At 49.1% G+C, this 24,083-nt stretch overlaps 1 protein-coding gene across 1 annotated transcript; it reads right to left on the bottom strand.

Moving 5' to 3' along the window:
- Window positions 1–528: 528 nt before the first annotated feature.
- Window positions 529–22,765, bottom strand: PNMA8A (PNMA family member 8A). Its single transcript, XM_069456910.1, has 9 exons — window positions 22,660–22,765; window positions 22,076–22,179; window positions 21,585–21,604; window positions 19,952–20,074; window positions 18,769–19,056; window positions 2,868–2,972; window positions 2,635–2,747; window positions 1,082–2,371; window positions 529–582 (listed from the first exon to the last, which is right to left on the bottom strand). The coding sequence occupies exons 1-9, from the start codon at window positions 22,763–22,765 to the stop codon at window positions 566–568; spliced, it is 2,166 nt and encodes a 721-aa protein (XP_069313011.1). The 3' UTR covers window positions 529–565.
- Between the last annotated feature and the right edge of the window lie 1,318 nt (window positions 22,766–24,083).

Below are 24,083 nucleotides of genomic sequence, written 5' to 3'. Positions count from 1 at the left end.
TTACCACCTTCTGGCTAGATGACTAGAGGATGGCAGTTGACTAAAAGAGCAAGCCAGCCACGTATGCATCGAACGCCCTGGCTTAACTTACCTGCTGGTCACAGGAGAGAGGCTGGAAGGGCCAAAATGGCCGCCCAGCTTTTCAAAATCCCAGGCCCTGCAGAGGTCACTGACCATGCAGGAGTCCAAGGAGGAAGCAGGGAATTGGGAAGAAAGGCTGAACATGGTTAAGTGTAACAGGGACCCTTCCCATGCATAAAGGGGAATGAATGTTCTAGAATTTTCCCAATCCACTTAGCAACTCTCCTGCCTCTGAAGGTGAGTGGAGGAAGAGGTGAAAAAGCATGCTTGGCAGAGAGAAGGGCACAGAGCCATACCGCCCTCCCCACACCCCCCACCTAAGATCTCACCTACCATTTACCTCTGAGAGTCAGATATCTACAAACTGGTCCCTAAAAGAGTCAAAAGTCTTGTTTCATCCAGTGACAAGAGAAAATTTGGCTCCTGCCTTGGAACTTCTTCCTTGGTCTTCTTTCAACTCTTCAGGTACGGGTGGTGCCCCAAATCAAAGCTTTCTGGATTCTGTGGATAAATCAGAACAGCTCAAGAGGGGAAGCAGAGAAGGTGTCATTAGGAAACGTTTTACTTCCTAAGACCTTCTGAGTCCTGGAACATTTCCATCCCCGTCGACCAGGCCTCCAGAAAACTTCACCCTTAAAGCCACATACCTGGCCAGACAACATTAACCCCAAAGCATTAAATTCGTACAGAGGGAGACGGTCAGATGGAGTGACAGAATGACTACAGTGTCACTAATCAATAAAAGACTGGTGGGTGGGTTTGCTTTGCCACCTCCTGCCTGCTAGGTGTCCCCAGTGTTGACCCTCAGGGGCTCCCAGGATGGTGGTCCGGGCTCTGACCCTCTAAAACCTCAACTGGTGTGTCCAATGAATTGGGGTCCTGCTCATCACCCTGCTGACCCGCCACCCCCTTGGGCTCCTCTGCCCCCACCAGCCACTCCGCTCCGCCCACCTCCTATACTTGTTGACACAATCCCAATCATTTCTGCTGTCATTCTCACCATTGGCGTCATGACGAGAGCCTTCTGGCTTGGCCTTCGGCCCCCTGGACGTTGAAGCTGGTGACTCAGTGGGCCGCGGGCCGCGAGGGGCCTTCTGAGCTGACGCATCCCTTTTCGATCCCTGCCCCTTCTTCGGAATCACCGGCTTCTTCTTGCCATCTTCGGAGTCGACAAGGACATAAGAGACAGGGCCCAAGCTCACCTTCTTCTTCTTTCTCATGGGGGCAGGGTTCTTTGCAGAGGCCCAGCCCATGGCCTTCTTCTTTGGGGGGCTCTCCTGGGCGCCATCTTGGTCTGACTCGGAGGCAGCGCCAAAGCTCTCGGCTGCTGCAGGGGCCTCCAGAGGGGGGGCTCTGGGAGACTTCCAGACACATTTTGCCAGGGGCTTCTTCAAAGCCACCTCCTCCTGCTTCACGCAGGGCTTTTTGTTGCTCTTGAGAGATTCTGAGATCTCCATGCCTTCAGCGCCAGGATCCTCCAAGCAGGCTGAGCTGCTGGAGTGGTTGCCTTTGGGTTTTTTCCAGGGCACTGGTTCCTGCTTGGGGTTTTTTCTCTGTTTCTTTCTCCTGGAGCGAGTCTTAGCTCCAGCCTTGCGAACCAAAGGCTTGGGAGGATCACCCTGGTTTTCTACCTCATTCCAGTTGTTGGGGTTCTCCACCTTCAAGGCAGAGCCCGCCTCTGCAACCAGCCCTGGCTCCTTCTTGACGTTCCTCCCTGCTGCTAAAGCCCAGGCTGTCATCTCCTCGAACTCAGCAGCCTCCCGAGCCCTCGCTTCCTCCCGACTGCGGATCTCAGCATCCATGTAGAAAATGATTTGCACCACCGCGCCCAAGAGCACACCCAAAGATTCCGCCCAGTTCTCTGAGGTTTGATTCTGGTTCTGGGACCTCGCGGGGTGGTTGAGCTGGAGCAGGCGGACCACATCCTCCCAGGTGCGCCCCTCGGCATCCAGGAATTCGTTCAAGTTTTTTAAAAACTCAGCATCCTGGGTGGGGTCTCTACAGACCACTCTCCAGGCACCGCCCCTTCCTGGGAATTCCCGGGGTATGGCGCTCAGATTCACCCCCTCGCCTACCTCGATGAGGGCAGCCTTGGAATTCTCCTCCCTCACAAAGATCTTGTTGAGCACGCGGTATGTGCCCAGGGGAGAGAGGACCCCATTCAATGTCTCCTCAATTTCTGCATGTCCACAGTCCTCTGGGATGCCTATGACCAACAGGGACCTGTGGATATCCACTTCCATCCCCCGGCACCAATCTTCCAGAAGGTTCATGGCCATGGTCTTGGACACTTAGCGGATCTAATCTCACGTGCACTAAAGAGTCTACAGGGGGGACGTGGGCTGCCCAAACATTAACCCTGCAAGGTCACAAGAGAATGAGGTCAGATTTCCGTGAAATCGGCCAAGCTCAGAGATCCCAGCTGCCCCCTCCGTGGCTGGCCTGCAGGAGGAGGCCTCGCACTTTCCCAAGACCCTCCTCCCCCAGCCGGCCCCGGGTGCTCACACGTGTCCGGGAATCTGCCGCAAACTGCGCTCGGCCCCTCCCCCGGACCTGGTACTCGGCAGCCCCGCCTCCGACCGGCCAGCCAGGCCAAGGAGAGGCCGCTGGGATGCAGCCGCTCCCCAGGCGCTGGCTCCGGCCACCCGACGCTGCCGCTCCGGGCACTAGGAACCGAGAAGCCGCCGTCCGCCCCCGCTCCAGGCCGGGCAGGTCACGCGGCGTCCCGCCTCGATCCCGGCAGCTGCGCTGAGTGGAGGCTGGCGGCGCAGCGCGCGCCTGCGCACTTGCTCCCGCGCCGCGGCTCCGCGTCTTCGGGCCGCGCAGGTCTCGAGGTCTCCATGGCAACCGACCGCTGGTTGCTAAGACTGACCGTGGCCCGCAAGTTGGCTCTGCGGTTGAGCATGGGTGCCGGTGGGAGTGCGGCAGTGCACGTGATCAGCGAGCCAGGGGGTTGGGTATTCTCCGATCGCCCCCCCTAGGCCCCCTTCTTCCACCCTTTACTCCCTGTGGGCCTCGGGGATGGGGCAGGAGGAAAGAGCGGCTTTAATGCCCCTGGACACCCCTTACAAAAGCCACAGGTCCTGTTAGGCAGCCTTCTCCAGCTCCTGCTCCCGGGTTCTTCCATGAATTTCCAGAAAATTCTAGAAACTTCTCCCCATCCTCCCCCACCCCAGTCCCCCAGGCCTACAGATGGCGCCTTACCTTTCCTTGTTGGTTTCTTGAACTTGCTGCCCATGGACAACACCTTTGTTAGCAGTTAATTAAAAAGCACTTTTATGTGACTCTGTTTGAGTTGCCATCTGTTCCCTGCCAGGGCCTCACTGATACGCCCAGCAATGCTGCTTTCTAGCTGTGTGATCTTAGACAAGTGAGTTACTGAGTTCCTTCCTTCTTTCCACGATAGGAATGCTAATAAAACCTTCATGATTAGGAAATTTTGACGATTCAGAGAGATCACATATGAAAGATGCACTGAATTACGATTGTAGCCATGGTATTCAACCAAAATCTGTTCTGTGGGTTCAGCTTTGGAATTGGCCTTTGCAAGGCCAAACAGTGGAATGCCTATTTCACGGTCATCTCTGGCATCCCTAAACTTGGGTGTGATCAATGTTTGTGTGTGTGGGGAACAAACAGGAAAAACCCATGTCATTCAAATTAACACCTCAATCAATATTCACTTCTAAATATCTCAATAAAGATAAACACTCTAGCTATAAATAGAGTTTTAAAATTTCATGTAGTTTATATGTTGAAATTCAATCAGTTGAATGAATGTATATGATTATGCAGTGGTTTTAAAATATGTCCATAAATTCTTTGACACACCTATTGAGAAGTGGGGATGTATGTCCCTACCCTAGAATCTGAGCAGATTTCTAACTTCTTTAACCAATAGTGGTTGAAGGAAAATGAACCCCTAGAGGGTGGTGGAAGGGGAGCTAAGTGACTTCTCAGAGCAGGTTAGAGAAGGCCATGCACCTTCTTCCTCCTTGGTTGGGACACTCTCATTCTTGGATCCCTGAGCTTCCAAGTAAGAAGTTCAACTATCGTATGGCTGCCATGCTGTGAGGGAGCCCAAGCCACACGTAAAAACCACATGTCAGTGCTTCAGTCACCACTTCCCAACTGAGCCCAGCCTTCAAAGGATCTCGGTGCAGGCAGCAGACACATGAGTGAAGAAACTTACAGACGATTCTAGCTCTCAACCATTTGAGTTGCCCTCAACTGTTTTCAACTTCCAAGTTGAGTCCCAGACATCGTGTAGCACAAACAAACCATCACTGCTAAACCCTTGTGAATTCCTGACCATAGAATCTATATGAGTATAACAAAACAGTTGTTCTATGGCAACAGTTGTTCTATGGTACATTTTGGGGTGGCTTATTATGCGGCAATAGATAATTGGGAGATATTGCAAAGGTGGAATGCAGCAAGAATTGATGATGATTGGTAGAGCATTACTACAACAGGAAACGAGAGCAAAAATCTTAAGTCTTCTCCTGAAAAGATTCCCCAAAGCAGCTTTATAAAGCAATGCACAAAGTTTCACTTCCTGGAATTGTTTCAAGAGTTGAAGAAGAGATAAATCTTCCACTTCTGTGAGTTACTTTTAGTAAGAAAGGAAAGCATGGGAATTCAGTCACACATCACCATTACCAAAGCCGGTTAAAAAAAGGTCTTGTTCCTTCAGCATTTAGCATCAGAAATCAGAAGTAGAGTAGCCAGTTGAACAAGCTAGTAGCTGACTGTTCTCTGAAATTATACAGGAATTTATTTTGGCATGCAAGGGAATGATAGACCCTGGATTTTGATAAATACTGGAATTTTTAATGCAGTAATCCTCAAAGTGACTATCTCTAGGGACAAAAAGAGTGGAAATAGGATTGGAGGGGTGGGACACAGGCTACTTAGACTCTGTTGCCCAGGCTAGAGAGCCGTGGCATCAGCCTAGCTCACAGCAACCTCAAACTCCTGGGCTCAAGCGATCCTCCTGCCTCAGCCTCCTGAGTAGCTGGGACTACAAGCATGCGCCACCATGCCCGGCTAATTTTTTCTATATATATATATATATATATATATTATTTTTTTTTAGCTGTCCAAATCATTTCTTTCTATTTTTAGTAGAGACGGAGTCTTGCTCTTGCTCAGGCTGGTCTCAAACTCCTGACCTCGAGCAATCCTCCTGCCTCGGCCTCCCAGAGTGCTAAGATTACAGGCGTGAGCCACCTCGCCCAGCCCTAGACTGTAATTTTTTAAAAAGAGGTGTAAACAAATAGGGCATAATATTAATATTTGATAAACAATGGCAGGGGATACATGAGGGCTGATGAGATAATTCTCTATTCTTGGCTCTGGGTTTGGAATATTCCAGAATTTTAAAAATAAACAAAGATGCTTTATTAACAATAAGAGGTTAAGCTGCAAAGTGGCAGATGTGGCTTGGGATGAAATTTCCCACAGCCAGCGTCATATTTGAATTTGACCAAATATATCATAAATAACACAGGCAGAAGTGACGCGTCTGAGGTCCTCAAAACTGCGATTTTCCAGGTGGATCTAAGGATGGTCGGAAGACTCGGGCATTGAAGACGGCAATGAAGCTTTTGAATTAAACTGTTTCAGTGCAGCATGGGGCCGAAGGAAACAATCTTTCTAAATTAATATTTTATTTTCTAATCTAGGTGGTTTTAACGTGTATGAATAAGAATATGAAGAACTTGAAAACTACAGATAAAAATTGAGTTATAAAAATATTTAAAATAAATGCATTGCATAATGTTGTATGTACGTACATATATACCATGCATTCCAAAATACATGAGATAAATATTTGAGAGAGAAAATTTTACTATTTGTTTGTATATAAAAAGGGATATAGAAACATATACATTCACGTATGTGCGTCTGTGTGTATACATATGGACATACATCTGTGTGTTACATGGACTCAGCTGTCTGCCCACTCCCACTAAGCAGCCCCCCTATTCCCAGGAGATTTAAAAACAGTTTTGAAGCACCCTTAATAGGGGTTATTACTGTGGTTTCCCTGAGAACATGCAGTACTGTGGTTCCCATGGCAACATGTGCTGCTGTGGCTTTCTTGACAGTGCCTTGCTCTGTGGTTTCCATGACAACGCATCCCTGCAGCCCCAACCCTCCCATCCATCCCTGCACTTCGGGTTTAGGGTTACCCTTCCATCCTCTTCCTCTCTGTTTTGTCTTTGGGCTTTTATTTTGCCCCGCTGTGTATTTTAAATGAGAACCCACAGTTTCCGTAAATACTGAACCCAAAGAAGGCCCAGGGGTCCCTGGGCTCCTGCTGAGATTTCCTCTCCTGAGTAAGTTGTAATAACCTGCCACGGTGGGTCTGCGGCTCATCCTGGCTTGTTCTGTCCCGCTTGTCCTGGGAGAGCTCCTTCTTGCCCCAGAGTTTCCTAAGTGTGTACTTGTCCCTCCCCCTCCTCTCCACCCCCAAATTACACCACTCCCCCCACTCCAGCCCTCAGATTACCAATCTCAACAGCTGCTGTGCATCTACACATACATTTCTCCGTTTCATGTAATCATTTAAAATACACAGGTTATTTTCAAATAGCCATCATTTATTTTGTATTTTTTATTGCTTTTTTGGAGACAGAGTCTCGCTCTATCACCTGGGCTAGAGTGCGATGGTGTCAGCCTAACTCACAGCAACCTCAGACTCCTGGGCTCAAGTGATCCTCCTGCCTCAGCCTCCTGAGTAGCTGGGACTACAGGCACGTGCCACCACATTCTGCTAATTTTTTTCTATTTTTAGTAGAGATGGGGGTCTCGCTCTTGCTCAGACTGGTCTCAAACCCCTGATCTCTAGCAATCCTCCCACCTTGGCCTCCCAGAGTGCTAGGATTACAGACATGAGCCACCGAGCCTGGCCTATTTTTTAAATTACTATTAAAATAATGATAAAATAAGATTGGCCATGATCATTGTTATAGCTGGAGACTTATACTGTTACTATACTATCATACTTTTGTACATATTTTTATTTTATTTATTTATTTTGAGACAGAGTCTCACTCTGGTTTTTGTTTTGTGCTGTTGTTTTTTTTTTTTTTTTAGACTAGTCAAATGCAGTAGTGAGGAGGGGGGGAAAGTAGTAGAACAAGGGGTTCGATCTGTAACTGACTGTGAACAATCAAGTGAGATAACTCACTACCTTCGGACCAGCCCAGAGTCTCACCCTGTTGCCTGGGCTAGAGTGCCGTGGTGTCAGCCTAGCTCACAGCAACCTCAAACTCCTGGGCTCAAGCGATCCTCCTGCCTCAGCCTCCCAAGTAGCTGGGACTACAGGCATGCGCCACCATGCCCGGCTAATTTTTCTATATATATTTTTAGCTGTCCATATAATTTCTTTCTATTTTTTTAGTAGAGATGTGGGTCTCGCTCTTGCTCAGGCTGGCCTTCAACTCCTGAGCTCAAGTGATCCACCTGCCTCGGCCTCCCAGAGTGCTAGGATTATAGGCGTGAGCCACCGCACCCGGATTGTACATATTTTTAAATTTCTGTAATAAAGACTTTAAAAAGGAAAAAAAAAGAGAAAATGTCCTCTTTTTTTGTCGTTAACATGGTTTACAGAAAGTAAAATGCAACACCACAGGATTTTATTGTTTTAATCCAAATTGCTGTCATAAAATGTATCCCATCCTATAACTTATAAAAGGTAAAATTTATATTATTAATTGAGAAGAGGCACACTGTCCTCTTTATTTTATTAGAGTATTTTAACCGAACGAAGATGTACTGTGTGCTCTTTTTAAATAATTGTTATTCTCTTAACTTTAGAAAACTGTCACTATTAAATACTTCAGCTATATGAGAAAAGGTATAGAGAGTTCTAGAATGAACACCTGCATGCCCCTTTGCCTGCCCACCCCACCCCAGTTTAAGAATTGAAGCATCTGCATGTTCAGTTAGATCTTTTTCAGCTGTGACCTGTGATTCTCACCTTAAGATGAGAATGTATGTTCCCTGTGCCCTTCACATGTTACTTTCTCATCCTTCAGGTCTTGGCTTAAATGTCACCTCCTCAAAGAAGCCTTACCAGACTGCACCTATCTGGTTTACCCTTCACATACACTCACAAAAATCACGGTCATATCACGTTGATTTATTAGCGTATCAGTTAGTGTCTGCTGCATAACAAACAACCCCCAGACTTAGTGGTTTAAAGTACTATGACTTACAAGACTACATTATTCTATTAACTGTATTGGATGGGAAATGGAACAGTTCACTTGGATAACGACTGCAACTCCAGTTAACGCCAGAGAGTGAGACAGACTCTCTTTTGAAAAAATAAGAACCAATCAGGTTGTCTCTGTCTGTAGCTCTTGGAAGGCAGTCAGAATAAAGGAGGGACATTAGTCCCGATGACCTTGGAGGGAGATTTTTCTAATGACTGTCAACAAGCCAGTCCCTCCATGTGGCCACCAATACTGTGGGTGGCCATTCGCTGGAAACATCCCAACAACACTTTCTCTGAGCTCAGGTGCCTCATGGAGGTCGGAGTATTCACAGTTCACACTTCTTTACATCACCCACACCAGCCCCGCCCCCACACACGTTTTCAAAAGACCCCATTGCTCCCTGGTAGCCTCACCACAAACATGTATGAATACTTTTTAGCCTGGCAAGTTTCTCTCTGCAAAGCCTTGGTCATTCTTGAGCTAGATCACACCTCCTTGTCCTTCTGGTCTGAGCTTATTTGCCTCCTCCTCCAGGAAGCCCTCCCTGACCTCCCCTCAAGCTGGGTCCAGCACCCCTCTAGGTTGACACAAATACAAACTGGATGTGTGTCATTTATTTAACTCATCAACTAACTGGAGATAGTACAACCAGTTTAAAGGGACAATCCAAAGAGCAGACACACACACAGGCCATTAGGAATGCTAAAATGAATTTCCTTAACGTATAGAAAACTGGCTTTTCCCACGGTGGGAGACAGAAATCAGATGAACCTCCACCAGATAAAATTCACTTACATGTCTGTGGACAAGGATCATTTGCATCGCTTTTATCTACAATTTCCAGGGGTGCAAATAGCTCAAAGACTCAGAGACCCCATAGAATCAGCAAAGCTGGAAGGATGTGCCAAACACCTTAAATTTCCAGCAAAGACACCAGTTATCTTTTTGATACATTTCAAGGTCTTTCACAATTTTCCCCTGCAAAAACAACAGCATACAGCACAAAATATCTGAGTCCATCTTGTGTTAGTTTATAAAGCTTTATTTCCTATTATATATACGTGCATGTGTGTTTCCTGGGTCGCAGTAAAATGTATTTCTTATCATGGATTGTGGTCACAATAACTTGTGGCAGCCACTGCCATAGGTTAATTACCTATTCCCCTCCCCATGGATGGATATGTAGGTTGTTTCCAATTTTTTGCTATTTCAAATAAAGAGCTGGGAAGGGTTGGTGGGTAGTGCCCTACAGAACTCTACGGTGCTTGGATTCAAGTATATGATGTTTTTCAAAAGACATAGTGTCTGGTTTGCACATTTTCATTGCACAGAAGTCTAAAATAAAGCCCAGTGCTTTGAGACCACAAACCTGGCAACCGTATTCTGGGCTGTTCTGAGTTGGTTCTCTCTCCCTCTCTGGAAATAACCAACACGACCTGGGGATTATGTGGAGGGAGAAGGGATGTGTTTTCATCTGAGCTGGGGCTCGGGTTCCAGCCACAGCTGCAGGCTCTGAATTTTCTCCTGAAAAACAAATCTAGCAGCTGCCTCCACTTTGTGCAGGCAGGGAAAAACATTCCAAGTGAGGAACTGTGGCCAGGAAACTGAGAGGCCCCACGTTCTTCTTCTTTTCTTGATTTATTTTTTCCTAAAAAAAAAAAACAGCCACGCAGCAAAATAATCCATCCAGTAGAACTGCATTAATATCAAGCTCAAAAATAATCAGCTCTTCTATTTTGAGAGATCTATAGTTTGTTAATAAACATACATGTCTATAGAAAAGCAAAGAAGTATTTATCACAAAACAGAAGATTATTTACCCCCGGGACGGGGAGGGTTTGGGGTGGGGAGGAGGATTTCTCGATGGGGTGGTAGTTACCATGGAGTTTGCTATAAAAGCATTTGTTAAACAGTATGTGTGTGTTTAGGGCATAGTTCTGTATGTGTGTTATGTAGGCCACCATTTTAAAAAATATTTTTTAAAAAAAAGTCAGGCATTCCAGGTGATAGCAGTGAAATAAATATTATAACTATTTTCTAGAATGTTCTATAGTTGAAAACCTGAACCCAGCAGTACAAATGCACATTCTTAAAAGACTCGCAAATGAAATTCACAAAACACAGTCAGGTGAAGGTCCTGTCATTCGTGGTGGGGGTTGATCACATTTCTTCCTGGTGCCTGGAAAATGTCACGTGGTGAGAACACAGTCTCGGCGGGTGACTAATTGTGCTTTTTGTCTGAAGCTCTTAGCCAAAGAAAAAAATAAAGAGAATGAACTATTCTATTTATTTATTTTTTTTAAAAAAAGGTGTGTGTTATATTCCTTGAATTCTAAATATATATTACATTTATATTTGATAAAAGTTATAAATGTCCACTCAAAGAGGCGACACAGCAGAAAGACAACTGGTAAACCAAATTTAATAAACATAACTGGGAGTTTATCACCATGAATTATGGAGGGAGATCATATTCTCTTGTGAGCCTGGAGGAGGAGGAGGTCATGGAAAGGGAACAAAAATAACCTATATTTAAACCCTAAACGCAAGGAAACAGGAGAGGTGGGACATTAAGACCAAGGGGTCATCGTAACAACTGAAACAAGGTCTATGCAGCAAAGAGGCTGCTTTTCAGAGCCACCCACTCACCCTGGGGGAAGGTGTTTAGCTCAGAGGTTGGAAAGGAGAATGAATCATTTGTACATTTTTCTTTTTCTTTGTTTTCCTGGCTAGAGCCAGCATTTCCATCAAAACACTCCACGTCCATCCCACTCTACTTAGTCTACTTGTTTTTGGTTTTTTTCCACCCCAATGCCACGTATATAGGACATTCTTTATCTGACTATAAAAGTAACGTGTGTTACTACAGAAAACATTGACAGCTGGGCAGGGTGGTGCTTGCGCCTATAATCCAGCTACTGGGGAAGTTGAGGTGAGAGGATCTACTTGAGCCCAGGAGCTTGAGTCCAGACTGGGCAATATAGCAAGACCCCATCTCAAAATATATATATAAAGTGAAGAAAATCTTGATAAATATGAGGAAACGATCACCCATCACATACACCATTAACATTTTACTGTAGACCATTTTGCTTCGTAAAGTTAGAATATTGGTTTTAATTCAAAGTATTGAACTTAAGTAAATAGGCCGGGCGCGGTAGCTCACGTCTGTAATCCTAGCACTCTGGGAGACCGAGATGGGAGGATCGCTTGAGGTCAGGAGTTCGAGACCAGCCTGAGCAAGAGCGAGACCCCGTCTCTATTAAAAATAGAAAAAAAAAATTAGCCAGTCAACTAAAAATAGAAACAAAAAATTAGGTGGGCGTGGTGGCTCGCGCCTTTAAATACAACTTTTAAAAAATTATAAAAAAATGAATTTAAGTAAATGGAAACCTTTAAAGTAAGCTACATCAGTCCTCCCCTAGCATATAATAATAATAATAATGATAATAAAATAACGACAACAGGACTTGGGGCCCATATGTGATGAAAAGAAGCTTTGAGTGGGAATCAGGACTCCTGGTTTCTGTGCCTGCTTTGTCGCCAACTTAACCCCTTAACCACAGCAAGTTCCTTCCCCAATTTCCTTGCACGTGAATGGGGAGATGGGCGTAGAAATGGTTCGCAGCCCTGGCTTGGGTTAGAAGCATCTGGAAGGCTTTTAGAATTATTCGTGTCCCTGCCACATCCCAGACCAACACCATCAAACTTTCTGGGGGTGGGGCCGGGGCATCCCAACTTTTTAAAAGCCCGCAGGTGGTTCTAAAGTGTAGCCAAGATTGAGAAGAGTCATCCTGCATCTGGGCTCTGAGCCAGTTGTTGCAGGGGTGCCGGGAGCCATTGGCTGCTGCCCCGCGGAACACACTTTGAGAAGCTCCGCCTTAGATGTCCGTTAACTCCCTCCCTGCTGTGACATCCTGCGTCCGGTTATTACAGACAGGATCGTATTCCCGGATAAGTACATGTTTTTGTTTTTGAGAGACCGGGTCTGCTGTGTGGCCCAGGCGCCATCGCGGAGTACTGCAGCCTCCAGCCGCCACCCTGCCTCAGCCTCCGGAGTAGATGGGACTGCTCGCTCTGTCGCCCAGGCTGGAGCGCAGTGGCGCCACCATAGCTCGCTGCAGCCTGGAACTCCTGGGTTCAAGCTACACGTTTTGAATAGAGAGGTGGTTTTGCGGTTGTTCCTGGGAGGGCAGAAGCAACCACTCACCCCAAATCGGTTGGGCTGTCGAGACTGATGACGCTACACACACCAAATGGGTATCAAAAAGTTTATTACTCACATGATGGGATTTTTCCGGGGAGATCAGGGCGTGGCTTGGACAAAGCCTGCATATCAAACCTGGGAATGGTCTTGGGCATCCACAACCCAGGCGTGGAACTGGAAGGGAAGAGTCCACCAGACGGGTGACACTCCTTAGGAATTCTCTAAGATCTACACATTTCCCACAAGCCTGGGATGTAGCTTTAAATGTTTTATTTGGTTGTTGAAAAGCAGGATGGTCCAAGAAGGCTAGAAAATTGGAGATCATACAAGAGCAACAAAATATGGAGGACAACCTGTATGTCTAATAATAGGGGGCTGGTTTCAAATGAATATGGCCTATTCACACAGTGGAATACTATGCAACTGTATAAAAGCATGAGGAAGGTCTCTATGTACTGATCAAGAAGTCCAAGGTACAATATTAAGTGAAAAAAGCAACATACACATCAGTGTGTATAGAATGCTACTATACATACATTCATATATACTTTATATGCATTAAAAATATCTGGAAGTAGGTAGAGGAAGTTAATACCTATGGGAGGAGGGGCAATGAGTGGAGGGGAAAGAGGAGAGAGAGAAAAAGAAAGAGATTGGAAAATACTGCTCTGCTGGCTTTGAAGACAGAGGAAGGGGCCACAAGCCAAAGGATGCGGGTGGCCTCTAGAAGCTGGAAAAGACCAGGGAACGGAATCCCCCCTAGAGCCTCCAATAGCATCACAGTCTGGCCAACACCTTGGTTTTAGCCCCATGCGATCCATTTGAGAATTTTGACGTCCAGGACTGTATGATCATAAATTTGAATTGCTTTTGAGCCATTAGGTTTGTGGCAATTTGTTATAGCAGCAATATTAAACAAATACACATATGTACAGTTGACTCTCGAACAATGCGGGGATTAGGGGCATAGACCCCATACACAATCAAAAACCCATGTATAACTTTGGACTCCCCCAAAACTTAACTACTTATAGCCTACTGTTGATCAGAAGCCTTACTGATAACATAAATAGTTGAGTGACACATATTTTGTGTATTATGTGATTATATACTGTATTCTTATAATAAGGTAACCTAGAGAAAAGCAAATTAACATATCCACATCTCACACAGTCACCTTCGTGTGTGCATGTGGCAAAAGAACCTAAAATCTACTCTTTTAACAAATTTCCAGGGTACAATATTTTAAACTATAGGTCTTCGTGCTGTCCATTAGATCCCTGGACTTATTCATCCTACAGAACTGCGACTCTGTTCCCCTTACCTCCATCAGTCCCTTTCCTCCGTCCCCCTGCCCCTGGGAACCACCATTCTAGTCCTTTCTGTTTATGTGTATTCATGCTGGGTTTTTGGTTTTTTTTTTAGATCCCACCTATAAGTGAGATCATGCAGTATTTTTTTTTCTGTGTTTGGCTAATTTCACTTGGCACAATGTCCTCTAGGTTCATCTATCTTGTCACTCATGGCAGGATCTCCTTTTTTAAGGCTGAATAATATTTGTGTGTGTATTACAGTTTTTTTGTCCATTTCTCCATCGTGGACACTGAGGCTGTTTCCATATCCTGGCTATTGTGAATAAAGCCACAGTGACAATGAGAATGCCGATATCTCATACGCGGTGGTGATTTCATTTCCTTTGGGTATACTCCCAGAGGAGGGGTTACGGAGTCATATGGTAACTCTACTTTTAATTTCTTCAGGAACCTCCATATTGCTCTCCATAGTGGCTGCACCGCTCAGCTCCTTTTGTTCAACCTTCCAGCTTTATTGTTCTCTGCAGCAATGATCACCGTCTGACACAACTGGGAAAGTTGCAGATCCCAGGATAAAAATCACCTCTCGTCAGACCCAGACAAATTAGAGCCAGGAGAACCAAAGCGCGAGAGCTCGTGCTTGCATGTCTGAGATAAAGACTGCCTCCAGGACTTTCTAAAATAACCCCACAAGAAGTTCCCTCTTTAGGATCGCAGCAATCCTGACAGGTGCTCTCCAAAGAACACCTGCCCAGTGACGACATCGCCACTCCAATGACCGGATGCCAACTCTGGCTTTGGGCCTCCAAAACCAACGAGCTCTGTTTCAAGCAGCTTATGTGAACTTCTTTTTGCCAACAACAGCTCCCCTTTGCAGCCCCAAATCCAGGTGCATCTGTGGACTGCCATAGCTGTGCATACCACCCTCAAATCCTTGCTGCTTACTCCTGGATAAATTCATTGTATTTGGAGATATTTTTCTCTGATGTCTTTTTTTTTCCAGGTTATCAAAATATATATCATATTTCTTTAACGTTTCATGTTTTGAGCAACTCAGTTTTGTAATAATTTGCCATAGCAGCCATTGGAAACGGATCCAGGTGGCCAGTCCATTTCTGGGGTTGGCTGGGACCAGCATACCAGCTCTGTGGTGCCAGGTGTTCTTGGCTTGTGGCTGCGTCACTCCGATCTCTACTTCCATCTCCACATGACCTTGTCCTCCCTGTCTCTCTGTCTCTCTCTCTCTCTGTGCAAATCTCCTTCTCCTTTCTTTTGTAAAGGTACCAGTCATATTGGATTTGGGGTCCACCCTACATGATTTCACGTAGAGATCCTTAACTACCTACATCTGCAAACACCCTATTTCCAAATGAGGTCTCATTCTGAGGTTCCCAGTGGATGTGAATTTTTGGAGGACTCTATTCAATCCCACTACAATGCCTTAAGCAGAAAAGGCTTTTTTGGAAGGTTCAGAACCAGGCTCAGACCTGTGGGTCGTATCTCACCGTCTCAGAGAGATTCCGAAAGCTTGAACAGAAGAGGTTCATCTTATAATTTTCCTTTCAAAATGTATTTTATTTAATTTCTTATACACACTCGTACAATTTTACATGACTATAGAGACACGATCATATAGGGGGTGACCTCCCATGTAACCCCCACTCCCTACATAACCAGGTTAATGACCCATACCTGGTACTTATTGAGCACTTGTTGTGTACCAGGAGCTGTTAGAAGCCCTTCACATATATCCTCGCCATGCTATGAGGCAGATACTGTTATTATCCCCATTTTGCAGTTGAGGAAACTGAGTCTCAGAAAAGTGAAATAACTCACCTGAGGTCGCACAGCTGGCGAGTCACAGAGCCAGGATTTAGCCGTGCTCCTAAGCCTGGGCTCTGTAGCACGACATGGGCTGCCGCGTTTTCTCTTTGTTCATTAAATCCTAATACAGACACACATATAGATACTTACAGAGGTTTTTTGGGATATTTTACTTTTTACCAAAAAAGGGGAAGGGTCATAGTATATACAACGTTTCTGGCATCGCACTGTGTCACTCAGAAAGGCCCAGTGGAAGCTCCGGTCCATCCTCTCGTGGCTGCAGAAGGTCCCATACTGTGGTTGGACCATTGCTCCCCTTCCACTCTCCTTTCGGTGGGCACACGCAGGGTTCTGGATGTTTCGCCAACACAGGTAAACGCCCCTGGTGCTGGAGCCTGGAGATCCGTGCCAGCCTGCAGTGTGCGAGAAATCCTCACTCCCCAGGAGCCCAACTGTATCGCGCACAGTGGTGACTGTGTCGTGATGTTTTGTGTGCCTTAAAGCTGTCATTTGGTAAATGTCACTGGTTAAATTATGCCACCGTTTAGTGGTATGCCTGAAATGCTTTGACACGTCTTCCCTTTTTAATGAACTGGGAGACTTTTTTAAAGAGCAGAAGTGATTCTGAATTATCTTCTGTCTCTAGGGACACAGGCACCCTAGAGACAAGGCCACACGCACACAAAGAATATTTTTTATGAACACCATAGGATGGAAGGGTTGGCAGCTGCGCCTCTTTGGGATCCTGGAACCGAGGGAATGAAGACTGATTAAGGTTTTTTTCCCCTACGTCACCTGCTTCCTCTGCCTAGATCTGTAATGCTATCTGTCTTTCTGCCCTGCAACCAACAAGGGGTAAAGAGACAGGTGTTTGAACACAGCTCTGCTCATCACCAGGGCTGTGTGCTTGGGAAGACGGTGTAGGGGGCTCCCCAAGACCACCCTCAGGTTCACTGACTCACCAGAAGGACTCACAGAGCTCAGAAAAGCAGCCGTACTCACAGCTACTGTTTATTACAGTGAAGGACAGAGAATAAAATCAGCAAAGCGAAGAGGTGCACAAGGCAGGTCCAGGAGGGCCTGGGCGCGAGCTTCCGGCTGTCTCTCCCAGTAGAGTCACATGGACGGTGCTAACTTCTGCCGGCAATGACGTGTGACAACACACATGGAGTTTCGCCAAGCAGGGAGGTTCCCCCAAGCCTTGGGGTCCCCAGTTTTCACTGGGGACAGGTCATACAGGCAGGGACCGCCTGGGTGGCTAACCTTAGTAACTCGGTCTCCAGCCCCTCCAGAGTCAAACTGATACCACACGACCCAGGCAAACAAAAACAGGTGTTCAGCATAAATCACGTCCTTAACATAAACTATGTGGTGTGGCCCAAGGTCCCAGGTAAACAGACACTCTTAGCAGGCAGGGTATTCTAAAGTAAAGGCTTAGAAGTAACCCCACCTCCCCACCCCCAAGGAGCTGGGCAAAGGCCTGTTCCTATTTCTTTTGAATGCGCAGGGTTTGGGCAGCCCAGGTCTGCTGAGTTAACCCTTTACTACACAGGGAACATCTCTGGAGCTGTCTGTGGAGGAGGTTCTAGGTGCCGGACACCCCTAATCGGAAACACACATGCAGGCATCTCACAAACACACATATATGCATTCACACGTCACAGATAGACAGACATAAGCCCACACACAGACAAGCATTCACAAACTCACAATTAACCCACGTTTTTAAACACCGTGTTTTAACAATCATAAATACAGAAACACACACACACAGACACACACACACAAGCCCATGTAAAAGCACAGAGCAATATAAACACCCACACTGTGTGCAGACAGACACACCCACTCACACACACACAAATTCAGACATCCGCATAGACACGCGCACCCATATACACCTAATGGCTGAGACACAAGCACACAGCTTCATACACACTGGGCCACACATACAGGCGTGCACAGATTCACACACCCACCTCCATGCACAAACACACACACCTATACTCAGAAACACACTTGTCAACTCACAAGATTTTTATCCTCACACTCCCATTAAGGAGCCCTGAGGCTTTGGGCAAATCTGTCCCTCCCTTAGTGGACACAACCTTCTCTGCAGTCCTGTCCCCAGCATCTCCAGCGTGAGCATCCAGAGAGGCTGCAGGCGGGGAGGAGCCCGTGGGTAACCCGAGATGAGATGGTAATGGGCCCTTCGGGATTTTTAATCCAAGGGGGTTTCAAATGCTGCCTGCAGGGCCGGTCCTCAAACGCAGCCCCTTTGTGCCTCTGCGGTTGTGGTTTCAAACACCCCAGAAACCCAGAGATTTGACTCCAAACCAGCCTTTATCTGGACCAGGCAGCCCTCATTGTCACCAAGGAGAAAATGACAGAACACACACATGGAGGCAAGAGATGCCACCCCAAGACAGGGGCACTTTCTAGGTCCCCTCCCAGGCCCATCGTGTGTGACAAGAGGCGAGGAAATGGTTGGGGACTGGATGAGGAGGGGCTTGGAGTCCAGCTGCCTGGCTTCCCCCAGCACCGCCCCTTGCAAGCTGTGTGACCTTGGGCTGGCTACTTAACCTCTCGGTGCCTCCACTGACTCATCTGGAGGAGGGTCATGGCAGAGCTTGCCTCCCAGCGTGGCTCAGGGGACTGAAGAGGGTGTGATGTGCTCGAGCTCAAACCAGCCCCAACAGATGTCACCTCCCCTTATTCCTGCCTTATGTCAGCTGGGCCAGTTCTTCACGACACAGGTCAGCCCTGACGGGACCTGTGGTTCCCAGTCCTGGCCACCCCTGGAATGACCTGGAGTCCGTGCCCAGCACGCACATGCAATGGTGCAGGGTAGGGCTGGCTCCTGAAGCTTCCAGGTGATTCCAAGGTGCAGCCAGGACTGACAACCGCGACCCTAGGGGTCCTAGAGATTAGATAATCAGACCCCACGGCAGTGGCTCTCAAACTGGTCACACATCACCACCACCTGGAGAGCCTCGGAAAACACAGATCGCTGGGCCCCACCCCCAGCGTGGTTCTGCAGGTCCGGGGTGGGGGGCGGGATTATGTATCTAGTTCCCAGGAGACGTTGATGCCCCCGGTCTCAGGCCCTCACTTTGAGAATCGCTGCCCTGCAGGAAAGGCCGCTTTCCGCAGCCTGGCGCTCAAAGCCCTGGTGGAGATTTGGCGCTTTCCAGGCACCAGGTCCAAGGTCCAGAGCACGTCGAGCCCTCCCGAAGCGCCATCGCCGCACCATGGTAACCAGCGGGCCTGGGGCGCCCCCTGGCGGGGCATTCGGGCACTGCAGCGCGCCCAGGCTTCCTCCGCAGGGCGGGCGGCGGCGGGAGGGGGCGTGGCCCGCAGCCACTCTCCCCTCCCGCAGTGCCGGGGCTCGGCCACGCTCCTGGCTTGAACAAGCGGAGGGCGCGAGACAGGTTCAGCCTCTGGGGGAGGGTCGATCGAGGGGGCCCCCGGCTCAAGACGAACCCCGCTTCCGGCTCCCTTCCCTGCCTCTCTGAGCCTTAGTTGCTTTATCTGGGAAGTGGGGGTAAAAATCTGTCTCCATCCTGTTCCTACCTTCATCCTACTCTCCTCTCCCAGAGCCAAACAAAGACACGCACACACTTATACACCTGTCCACCTCCGCACCCCCACAGAGACACAGACACAGGCTCAGGAGGTCACGAGTGCGCACGCGCGCGCACACACACACACACACACACACACACCTGAGCCCGCCAGTCACCTGGTCCCGGCAAATCAGGCTCCCTGCAAATCCCTTCACCCCCTTCCTGCCATCCCCACGACTCCGCGCTCGTCCACCCTCTGTCCTCTTCCTGAGGGTCCCTGCCCCCAGCCTCCTCCTGCTCCGATCTTGTCCCCAGCACCTGGCCGGCCTGAAAGCTCAAACCTCCCCGTCCCCTGCTCAACACCCCGCCGGGCTCCCCAGCGCGTGGCTCAGCCTTCAGGGCCGTGCTGGTCTCCTCTGCGCGCCCGGCGCTTCCCTGCGGGACCTCAGGGCCTTCACGCGGCTGCCCCTGCGACCTCAAACGCTCCTCCCCCCCCCCCCTTCGGCTCACTCCTTCCAGGGGCCAAATCTTTCCAGCACATTCTTCGCCAGGAGCATCCCGGGTCTGGCTCACCCAGTGGGCGTGGTTCGCTCCGTCTGTTAGTCATTCAACAGATGTCAACTGAGCAGCTATCGCGTGCCGGCTCGGTGCTGGGAACAAGACAGGCCACACTCAGTCCCCAGGGAGCTGCACCTGAGCGGCTCTGCCGCCTCTCCCCGCCACGCGCACCTGTCCCCTACCGGGTAGGACCAGGCAGCCACCTCCCCAGAGTCCTGAGCCAGGGGCTGCTGCTGCGGCGGCGGCCGATGGGGCACAGGCGGGAGGTGGAAAGCGCGAGGAAGGAGTCGATATCTGGGGGTAGCAGAGCGACAGCCACTGCGGTGAACCAGGGGCTCCTGTGTCCCTCCTCAAGCAAATAGGCTCCAAGCGTGGAACCTTGGCAGGGCGGCGACCCGGGCTCTGCGCAGCGGCATTTCCCACGTGGCTCCTCCAGCCCTGGGGCCCGAGCAGCTTGCTGCATTAGTAATCTCTGGACACCCTGACTTCCCTCTTTTTGCACTTCCTGATTGTCACCAATATCCTCTATTAACCACTCTGACAAGTACAGTCGTGTGCTACTGAGAAGCAAATGAGTGTGCCAGGGCCAAGCAGACCTCTGAAAACTCAAGTGAGGGTGTGGGGAAAGGGTTACATTTTTAATAAGTGGTCGGGGAATAACCCCTCCCCCCATGTGACACTTGAAGAAAGACCCTCTCCTGGAAGTGAAGGATGGAGCCATGCAAATATCCTGGGGAGGGGCTCTCCAGGCAGCAGGGACAGCAAGTGCAAAGGCCCTGAGGTAGGAATATGCCCAGGTCCTTGAGACCTGGATGGCTGAAGCCCCGCAGACACCCAGAGGCTGGTGGGAAATGAGAGATAAAGTCAGGGCAGAGCGTGTAGATCAGAGCTGTCCAAGAGAGCTGTCCGCCATGATGGAAATGGCTGACATCAACGTTGTTCAATGTAGCCATGGGCCACGTGTAGTTCTTGAGTATTGGAAAGCTGGCTAGTGTGACTAAGGACATGGATGTGTACTTTTATTTAATTACATTGAAATTGAAATCACCCATGTGAATAGTGGCTACCGCATTGAAGAAAACAGGTCTAGACCATTATAAAGACTTGGGCTTTGGGCCGGGCGTGGTGGCTCACGCCTGTAATCCTAGCTCTCTGGGAGGCCGAGGTGGGCGGATCGTTTGAGCTCAGGAGTTCGAGACCAGCCTGAGCAAGAGCGAGACCCCATCTCTACTAAAAATAGAAAGAAATTATATGGACAGCTAAAAATATATATAGAAAAAATTAGCCGGGCATGGTGGTGCATGCCTGTAGTCCCAGCTACTCGGGAGGCTGAGACAGGAGGATCGCTTGAGCTCAGGAGTTTGAGGTTGCTGTGAGCTAGGCTGACGCCACGGCACTCACTCTAGCCTGGGCAACAGAGTGAGACTCTGTCTCAAAAAAAAAAAAAAAAAAAAAAAAAAGACTTGGGCTTTGATCTTTAGTGACACAGAAAGCCATTAGCAGGTTTAGGGAGAGGAGTCATTCAAGGGACTTGACCTGTTGGTCAAGCCAACTGAAACCAAGGCATAAGGCTAGCCCAGGTTCAAGCGGAGGGGAAACATTTAATCTCTTGACGGGGGAAGTACCAGGTGCCCACAGAGAAGCGAAGCATTGATAGCGGCCATCTTTGGAGACAGCGCACCAAAGCGCCATCTGGCAGCGGCTGAGACAGAAGAGACCTGGAGTCTGGATTTGTTTCTCTGCAGAAGGGACGCACCATCTCTGCCCCCCACCCTAGCACGAGCATCACCTAGAGCTCGGATACGGAACGGACACTTTGGTAACCTGAAGATGGCAGCAAGGGGGTCCACTGGTTTTAACCCAAAGAGAATTTAAATGGTGCCTGTAGGGCCCAGTCCCCAAATCCAGCCTTTGGGATTGTGTTTTCAAACCTACTGAGTTATCAGAGCAGTCGCCCCAAAAGACCAAAGTCTTGATTCCAAATCAGCCTTTATCTAGACCAGCCCAGCAGCCACTCACTATCACAAAAGCAAGAAACAACAGAGTGCAGACATAGAGGAGAGAGTCTGCCTGGTCTGTCCCAGGAGGGAGACAGGTGGGGACATTCTCCGGCCTCCAGTCCCAGATAGGAGAAGGGGGAAGCAAAGGGGTTGACAAGAGACACAGAAAGGGCACAGCAGGGGAGGGGTATTTGGAGTGGGCTTTCCCAGCTCACTCCCACCCCCATCCCCCAGTCCTCATGCTCCTTAGGATTTGGGGCTGGTTACTTACTGCTCGGTGCAGCCATTTACACACCTGAAAGTCACATTCTCTCAGAGTCATCAGGAAGATGGAAGAGGCTGCGATGTGCCCCGGCTTGAATGGAGCCTCGTTGCGGGTGAACACAACCCGACCCTCAGCTAGTCCAGTAAAGGTTATTCATCAGCTGCCGGTCACTGCCACTCTACCCCGCACCTGACCGTGACCGCGGTGGGGCTGGCGACGTGTGTGTAGAGACCATTTTGTCCTTGGCCAGCTCCCCAGGCCCTCGGTCCCACAATCCGCTTCCCCCCTTGCCTGGGGTTGTGGGGGGAGGGGCAACAAGTGGGGCTTGTCCAGTCACAGACTGTGGCATCACATGGACGAGCTTTGAGTCAAACCAGTCGGCCTGGGTTCAGATTCCAGTGCTGTGTGACCCTGGACAAGTCATGTCCCCTCTTTCAGCCTCGGTTTCCCCAACTGTAAAACGTGCACAATAAGAGCAACTAAACTTGCGTTAAAACAATCTGAGTGCTTCAAACAGTGCCTGGACTAAAGCGAGAGCTATAGAAATGCTGGTTACTGTGATAATCAGTATTGAATCGCATCTCCCCGCTTCAGAGCGGAATCAATCCGGGCACGTGATTCTGCCTGCACCTGCGCGCTCAGGAAGCGGCGAAGTCGGCGTCTTTCGCCAGCGGTCTTGGAGCGCCCCCTGGTGGGGAACACGAGCGCCGCAGCTCGCATGGCCTGACTCCAAGTCCTTGGTCTTGTCCCGCGGGGCCTGGACGGTGGCGGGGAGGGGGCCACCGTCTGTCTCTGGAACTCTCATTCATTCCTCCCTCCCAGCCGTTCTAGAACCCGTTCACATCTCCGGGAATCTCTGGCGTTCCTCTCTGGGGGACTAGAGCATGTCAGACTGCGGGGGAAGGTGTGCAGCGAGGGGACACAGTGGCCTCAAGGTGCGAGATCGGGTCTGCCCAGGGGTTCCAGCTCTTCTTCGGAGACGAAAACTCTCTGATCCTCAGACTCCTCTTCTGGGAAATGGGATGAAAATTTGGTTTCATCTTGTTCCCCAGCATCAGCCCCGGAATGATGCCCGCCTGACTTCCACCGGGTGGGGACAGTTATGTCAGGAGGCGGAATTTACCTGAACCTGAACGTAATCCAGTTAAAAGGCGCCTTTTCGTTTGCAGGGCTGTCCCGCCCACTCTCTGGCTTTGTGCTTTCCTTTCTTCACCTGGGTCTTGTTTTTATTTGCTTTACATTCATTGGTTTTTGGCCACATGAGAAGCTGGTGACCTTGTATTTGGAAGTCCCCAATATGTGGGGATTATACCAAGACCCACGTCCAAAGTTTGGGAGCCTGCTGAGAACGGTTCCTGGCAGAGCCTCGGGGAGGTCTGCTGGGTTCAAGGTGTCAAGGTGTGGTCTTGGGCTCCTGTCAGCCTGTGTCACAGTCACACTAACTCACACACACACACAGACTTACAGAGAAACCAACACACATCTGTCCCCTTGGCTGCCAAGCACCTGACATCCCCTGCAGGTGGGAGGCAGGTGTCCCCACCCTGTGCTATGGAGGGCTGGTCAACTCTCTGCCTGCCCCTGGTGGCCCGAGCTTGGGCCTGTGACCTAACCATGGCCAATGACAGATGAAGGGGCAGGAGAGAAGCCAACCTAAAAGGGACCAAGAGTGGCCCGGCACGGTGCTCAAGCCTGTAATCCCAGTGCTTTGGGAGGGCATGGTGGGAGGATCGCTTGAGGCCAGGAGTTCGAGACAAGCCTGTCTCGAACTCCTGGCCTCAAGACCCAATCTCTACAAAAAGTTAAAAAAATTAGCCAGGTGTGGTGGCAATGCCCCTGTAGTCCCAGCTACTTGGGAGGCTGATGGAGAAGGATCATTTGAACCCAGGAGTTTGAGGCTACAGTGAGCTGTGATGATGCCATAGCACTCTAGCCTGGGCAACAGAGTAAGACCCTGTCTCAACAAAATAAAATCAAACAAGAAAAGAAATGGACCAAGAGAAAGACAGGAAGAGAGAACCTGGGTCCCGGCTGGTCA

Source organism: Eulemur rufifrons, chromosome 24 (genome assembly GCF_041146395.1).
Source record: "Eulemur rufifrons isolate Redbay chromosome 24, OSU_ERuf_1, whole genome shotgun sequence".
NCBI lineage: Eukaryota > Metazoa > Chordata > Mammalia > Primates > Lemuridae > Eulemur > Eulemur rufifrons.
The sequence above is the reverse complement of the archived record's forward strand: the minus strand, read 5'-3'. Positions and strand labels throughout refer to the sequence as shown.